Source organism: Primulina huaijiensis, chromosome 5 (genome assembly GCF_012295235.1).
Source record: "Primulina huaijiensis isolate GDHJ02 chromosome 5, ASM1229523v2, whole genome shotgun sequence".
In the NCBI taxonomy this organism is placed as follows: domain Eukaryota; kingdom Viridiplantae; phylum Streptophyta; class Magnoliopsida; order Lamiales; family Gesneriaceae; genus Primulina; species Primulina huaijiensis.
In genome coordinates this window covers 5,494,340-5,501,400 of record NC_133310.1, presented here as the reverse complement: position 1 = coordinate 5,501,400, position 7,061 = coordinate 5,494,340, and the positions used below count along the sequence as shown (strand labels likewise).

The following is a 7,061-nucleotide window of genomic DNA, read 5'->3' as shown; positions in this document are numbered from 1 at the left end:
GTTTTAATCCTTTAAGGGGGCGAGGCCATAAAACGGTTCTATCCCACCGTGAAAGGCCATATGTTGGAATTCCACCCATTTTAAGGGAATCCTCACAATGTAAACACATAAACGTATCAAAATTTCATAAAAACGTATAGACGGGAGACGGAGCTCGACCGAATTTTAAAACCAAAAACCGAAAATTTCATATTCATAAAACCGAAATTTAAATTTTAAAAACAAGCCCACTTCCAGTATATATTGGTGCTTAAAACATATGTGCGCGGCTTCGAGAATTGGGTCGCTTCTCGTTCTTGCTCGGACAGCGTTTCGGCTCGATTTCCCGGACGATTTTGTTCAGAGTTTCGGCTAGGACAAGGTGCTGGAATTTTCGAGTTTTTCAGCTCTAGGATTTCAAAATTTGGGGGTGGAGAATGAGTAGGGATGGTGTGGTATTTATAGGTGAAGGAGTGGGAGTTATTTATGGCACTCAAATCATGCTCAAGATTGACATAAATCTCACAATTTTGGCTCCAAAACTCCTTCCATAGCTGCTGATTTTTCTACCAAATCGAGCTCCCCAAAATCCTAATCCAATGGCTCGAAAATGAGGTGCAAAGGAGGGGAGGATTTGCTTCCTTTCTTGTGGCACAAGCTTGCCTATAGTCCAATATTTAGGCACTACAATATTTAGGCAAAATATTTGGTGGATGATTTTCAAAATTTGCTAGAAATTTCATGCCTTAATCCCTCTAATGTGTATGATATCCCAAATCTTGTGAATTCCCTTGCATATCTTCGAAAATATGCATATATGAGTAGGGTTATTAAAGGTTGTATTACCAAAGTGTCTCAAAATAATCCCTTGTATATTAAAGATTTGTATTTCCAAAGTGTTATATAAAAATCCCACCTAAAATACATACACCCAAAAATTAATAACTCATAAAATTTAAAGTTGCCTAGTTGGGTTTTGACATCCCTCCCTCCTTATGAGGAGTTTCGTCCTCGAAACTTGAGTTGGCTAAATCACAAAACAAATTGGGATATTTTTTTCGTTTCTTCTCTTCAACTTCCCAAGTTGCTTCTCGCTCTGTGTGGTTGGACCACTGTACTTTGACGTAAAGGATGATACGTCGTCTAAGGACTTGTTCCTTGGTTTCCACGATTCTGATAGGAACTTCTTCGTATTTCAGTTCTTCTACCAAGTTTCCTTCAATTATGAGTGGTTCTACTTCCAAAACGTGACTTGGTCTGGGATGTACCTCCTTAGTTGGGACACGTGGAACACGTTGTGGATTCTTGACATGTTCGGTGGCAGTGGCAGTCTGCATGCTAGCGTGCCAACTTTTTCCAATATTTCAAAGGGTCCAACATATCGAGGATTCAGTTTCCCGGCTTTACTGAATCAGACAACTCCTCTCATAGGCGAGACTTTCACATAAGCCTTCTCGCCCACGTTGAACTCTACAGGCCTTCTCTTAAGATCTGCCCAGCTTTTCTGTCGATCTTGAGCTGCCTTGAGCCTCTCCCGGACAATTCTAACCTTGTCCACTGTCATCTGTACTAGCTCGGGTTCAGCCAAGGCTTTCTCTCCCACTTCATCCCAATAAAGTGGTGATCGACATTTCCTGCTGTAAAGAGCTTCGTATGGAGCCATTCCGATACTGCTGTGATAGCTGTTGTTGTAAGCAAACTCAATTAAGGGTAAATGAGTGCTCCAGTTGCTACTGAATTCAAGGGCACATGCTCGCAGCATATCTTCTAAGGTTTGGATGGTCTTCTCCGTTTGCCCATCGGTTTGAGGATGATAGGCCGTACTTAGGGTCACTTTCGTTCACATAGCCTCTTTAAAGCTCTTCCAAAAGCGCGAGATAAATCTCGGATCTCTATCAGATAGGATGCTCACTGGCACTCCATGCAGTCTCACAATGTTGTCCATCTACAGCGAAGCCAACTTGTCGAGATTGTAGTTCATGCCGACGGGTAGAAAGTGTGCATTCTTCGTGAGTCTGTCTACGATTACCCATATACCGTTGTGACTTTGCCTTGAATTCGGCAATCCTACCACAAAGTCAAAGAAATATGCTCCCATTTCCATTCGGGAATTTTCAGAGGTTGCGGTAATCCTCCAGGTTGCTGGTGTTCTGCTTTGACTTGCTGACATACCTGACATCTGGAGACGAATTCAGCTACATCTCTTTTCATGCCATACCACCAGAAATTATTCTTGAGGTCTCTGTACATCTTTGTACTGCCTGGATGGACTGAGAACTTAGACTTGTGTGCCTCTGCCATTATCTCTTGGCGAAAGTTATCACTGTCGGGCACACACAGTCTTCCTTTCATCCGTAAGATTCTCTTGTAATCAATTTGATGATCCTGAGACTTCTCTTCTCTGACTTGCTCCTTAAGTTTGGTATGTGTCGGGTCTTGATCTTGGTTTAACTTGACGGTCTCCTGCAGACATGGCTGGGCCAAGACGGAAGCTAGAGTCACTTTGTTTGGGCTCTTCCGACTTAGCGCATCAGCCACTTTGTTTGTTTTACCCGGATGGTAGTTTATGGTCAAGTCATAGTCCTTCAGAAGTTCGATCCATCTCCTTTGTCACATATTCAACTCCTTTTGGGTGAACAAGTACTTGAGGCTCTGATGGTCGGTGAAGATTTCACATTTAGCACCATAGAGGTAGTGCCTTCAAATCTTTAAGGCGAAGACAACTGCTGCAAGCTCCAGATCATGAGTAGGGTAGTTCTGCTCGTGCGGTTTCAATTGCCTTGATGCGTAGGTGATCACGCTTCCTTCTTTCATGAGTACGCATCCTGAACCATCCTTAGAGGCGACACTGTAGATAGTGAAATCTTTATCCTCTGCGGGCAGGATCAACACTGACGTGAACACGAGTTTCTCTTTCAGTGTCTGGAAACTCTTCTCACAATCCTCATTCCAGATGAATTTAGAATTCTTCTGTGTGAGCTTCGTCAGTGGTACGGCTATCGAGGAGAACCCTTCGACAAACTTCCGATAGTAACCTGCCAATCCAAGAAAGCTTCTGATATCGGTGGCGTTCTTCGGTCTCGGCCACTCAGTAATTGCCTCTACCTTCCTTGGATCCACTGACACTCCTTCTATCGAGATCACGAATCCTAAAAATGACACACTCCTTAGCCAGAATTCACACTTGCTGAACTTAGCATAGAGCTTATTCTCTCTTAAGGTTTGCAAAGCAAGGTGAATGTGCTCTTCGTGGCTCGTCTCGTCAGGAGAATAGACGAGGATATCATCGATAAATACCACTATGAACTGATCCAGGAATGGATTGAATACTCTGTTCATCAGTTCCATAAATGCTGTTAGTGCGTTGGTCAGACCAAAAGGCATCACTGTGAATTCATAATGTCCATATCTGGTTCGGAAGGCTGTTTTGGGGATATCTTCAGCCCTGACCTTCAACTGGTGGTAACCTGTCCTCAGATCTAGTTTAGAAAAGACGGCGGCTCCTTTAAACTGATCAAACAAATCGTCTATCCGAGGTAGAGGGTACTTGTTCTTGATGGTGATCTTGTTCAACTCTTTGTAGTCGATGCACAATCTCATACTCCCGTCTTTCTTCCTCACGAAGAGTACTGGAGCTCCCCACGGGGACACATTCGGTCAAATTTGCCTTTTATCTAGCAATTCTTGGAGTTGTCCTTTCAGCTCCTTGAGTTCGGCTGGTGCCATTTTGTAAGATGCTTTAGAGATTGGTGCAGCACCGGGAACCAGATTGATCTCGAACTCTACTTCGCGGTTCGGGACCGTCCCTGAGAGTTCTTCGGGAAAAACATCTGGGAACTCTCTCACTATCGGAATGTCTTCCAGTTTCAGCTCTACTTCTTCTTTTATTTCACTGACCATTGCTAGGTAGACGTCTTCTCCGGATTTAATGGCTCTCCAAGCTTGAGATGCGGAAAGCAGCGACTTCCGTTCCTTGGGTTTACCATGAAACACGACTTCTTCCTGATCTGGGGTTCGGAGTTTAACTCTCTTTTCCTTACAATCTACCATCGCATTGTTTCTTGCTAACCAATCCATTCCTAAGATGATGTCGAAATCGACCATGATCAACTATATCAAGTCGGCGCTAAAAATCTGATTACTGATACCAATTTTACAACCCTTGTAAATTTCATGGGTTTCAATGGCCCTATTTGTTGGTGTGGCTATTCGAAAGGGCTCATTTAGTTTTTCGGACTTACATCCTAACTTCTTAGCAAATCTCTTAGATATAAAAGAATGTGTAGCACCACAGTCAAATAACGCATAAGCAGGCACTTGCTGAATAAATATGGTACCTGAAACGACGTCATTCGCGTCGTCTGCCTCCTCTTGTGTCATGGCAAACACCCTGGCATTTGCTTTGTTCTCCCGCGGCTTATTGGCATTCACCCCTGGGTTTGATCCGTCTCTTTTACCCGGTCCATTTGTTCTGTTGGTGACGTCTGGACATTCTGCCATACGGTGTTCTGGTTTCCCGCATCCAAAGCAGACACCGCTCACTCTACGACACTCTCCCAGGTGTCGTAAGTGGCACGTTGGGCAGGGCTTAATGGCTTGGTAATTTGTGGGAGGCGAAGGCCCTTTTGATGGTCCACAAGACTGGTTAGGCTTCTTGAAAGTCTGACCGTTATGTGGGGATTGACTACTCATAGGCCTTTTGTTCTTAAATTCCTTCTCTCTGCGCTGGATATCAGTTTCAGCTCGGATAGTTGCACCCATCAGGTCTGAAAAATTCGTTGGCTGATAGACTGCCAAAGCCGAATGGATTCTGCTGTTCAATCCCTTCTTGAAGCGGTGCAATTTCAAAACTTCGTCCGCCATGATAGCCGGAGCATAAGATCCAAGGGTATTGAACTGAGAGGTGTATTCCACAACTGACATATCCGGAGCTTGAGTGAAATTCTCAAACTCACTCAGTTTCTGCAGTCTGACCTCGGCTGGATAATACTGTTTCAGGAATGCTTCTCGAAAATTCTGCAACGTGATTGGCCCCACAGCTGTCATGGCTGGCGAGATTGCTTCCCACCACTTGCCTGCTCTATCTTCCAGGAAAGGCACAATCACGTCCACTTTCAGTACCTCAGGGACTTCCAACAGTCGCAGTTGGGTCTCCACGCTTTTTAGCCAGCTCTGGCTAACTTCAGGGTCGGCAGCGCCACTAAAAGTTGGGCACCTGTTCTTGCGCAGTGATTCATAATGGAACTTGACTCCGTGCTGTGGAGGTGGTGGTGGTTGATTGGCGTTCGGGTTCACTATCCCTTGCAGTATCGTTGCCACGATCGTGGTTATGGCCATCAGGTCGGCCTGGTTAAGACTGAACCCAGGTGGTGGTCCATTGTCCTCTTCGTGGGCATTGTTGTTGTTTGCATAACGGGGGTTGCGGTTTTGTCTCGGAGGTCTACCGACCATTTCCTACAATTTAAACGTTTCTAAAAATTTGTTGTGCATAACAACATTATTGGATAAATAAGTTATGCTGGAACAACTGAGATTAATAAACAAACATAACTTTATTAATTTTTGAATATAGAGAAACAACTGAATGAAACAAAGCATACTGAATGAAAACAAATCGTACTGACTGAAATAAAATATCAACAATGATAAAATAAACTCCTAAAGAATGGTAACTAAGATGCTCTAGTCCTCTATCTCTCCATCTCCTACGGCTGCTATAGGCTCATTTATCTCTATCAGCTCCTCCTCTTCCGATTCTGCCTCTGGCTCTTCCTCTTGAAGTATCTCCACCATATGGGTAAGCTGGGCGTTCTCTTCTGTGAGCTGTGCCACCTATGCCTTAAGTCCCTGTATCTCCGCATCAGCCACGTCCATCTCGTCATTCCAATGCTGCTGATACTGCAGATGGTACTGTTTCTTTTGCTTGATTTGGTCCTTCAGAGCTTCAACTTGTTGGGTCAAGCGTTGGTTCACATACGCCAGGCTGTTCATGGCCTCACATGAATTCTCCAGTGTTCTCTTACCCTTTGCATTCTGCTGTTTCTCTTCCTCCAGCTCCTTGCTATAACGCTCCATATCCTCTTGCAACTTTCCATGTTGATACTTGCATTGTTCTATGACATCTCTTAGGTCCATGTTATCACATCTAACTAGCTCTCCCTGATAGATCGACTGGTTAAGCAAGACACGAATCTCCTCTTTCTCAGCGGTTAGAGCCTCGACCTTCCTCTTCCTCTCACTCAATCTGGCTATAAGTCGCTGAATCTGACGAGACTGATAGTGAAGAGCAAGCTCCTTCATATGAATGGCAGCTTGGGCACGGGTGCGGGGTCGCATGGGAGTAGATGGAGCCATTTCCTGAAATCAAAAATGGAAATGCTCAGAATCAGAAAGAGACAATATAGAACAAGTGACAATATGCAATATACATGTAATTTTTGAAAATATACAAGTATTTTATTTCATTTTATTTTTTTCCAAAAATGGAAATTTTGAATTTGACATATGGGTTTGAAGCATATGTCGATAGAATTCCGGAACAATCGACGGAATCATATTCGGAATTTCCCATGCGAAGTTAGATGGTCTATGAATATTTCCTAAAACGACAAAAACGACGTTTCGGAGGCCTAAACGAAGGAATTTCGCGATTTCAGTCCCTACCTCACAACAAAGTGGTGAAAATCGCTTGTTGGGCCGTTTCGGAGGGGATAGCATTGGCCGATTCTCCAAATCTCACCGAAAATTTTTCCGAAAATTTTTCTTCCCCAACCGGATTATGAACCTGGCGGCTCTGATACCACGTAAATGTCACATCCCGAAACTCGGGATTGACACCGGCGTTGTTTAATAATCACACAATTGAAACAACAAGCCTTTGTAGCACAGTATAAACCAAAGCCAGCTTATAATTCATAATTTCAACGAAATAAACATAGTCTTTACAACCAAAATCACTAAACGACAGAAATAAATGCGGAAACATCTTACAAAGTTTTAAGCAATAAATTCGAAATATAAACTACTACTGGTCTCGTGAATCACCAGTTCCAAAACTGCTCAGACTCTTCATCCTCAACCTG

At 43.6% G+C, this 7,061-nt stretch overlaps 3 protein-coding genes across 3 annotated transcripts; all 3 read right to left on the bottom strand.

Moving 5' to 3' along the window:
* Positions 1-1,390: 1,390 nt before the first annotated feature.
* LOC140977481 (uncharacterized) lies at positions 1,391-2,280 on the bottom strand. The gene is made up of 2 exons (XM_073442218.1): positions 2,051-2,280; positions 1,391-1,661 (listed from the first exon to the last, which is right to left on the bottom strand). Exons 1-2 carry the CDS (start codon positions 2,278-2,280, stop codon positions 1,391-1,393), a joined length of 501 nt encoding a protein of 166 aa, XP_073298319.1.
* A 1,356-nt stretch (positions 2,281-3,636) lies between these two features.
* On the bottom strand, positions 3,637-4,083 carry LOC140977480 (uncharacterized). Its single transcript, XM_073442217.1, has one exon. It carries the CDS (start codon positions 4,081-4,083, stop codon positions 3,637-3,639), a length of 447 nt encoding a protein of 148 aa, XP_073298318.1.
* A 6-nt stretch (positions 4,084-4,089) lies between these two features.
* On the bottom strand, positions 4,090-5,430 carry LOC140977479 (uncharacterized). The gene has a single exon (XM_073442215.1). The coding sequence runs from the start codon at positions 5,428-5,430 to the stop codon at positions 4,090-4,092; it is 1,341 nt and encodes a 446-aa protein (XP_073298316.1).
* Between the last annotated feature and the right edge of the window lie 1,631 nt (positions 5,431-7,061).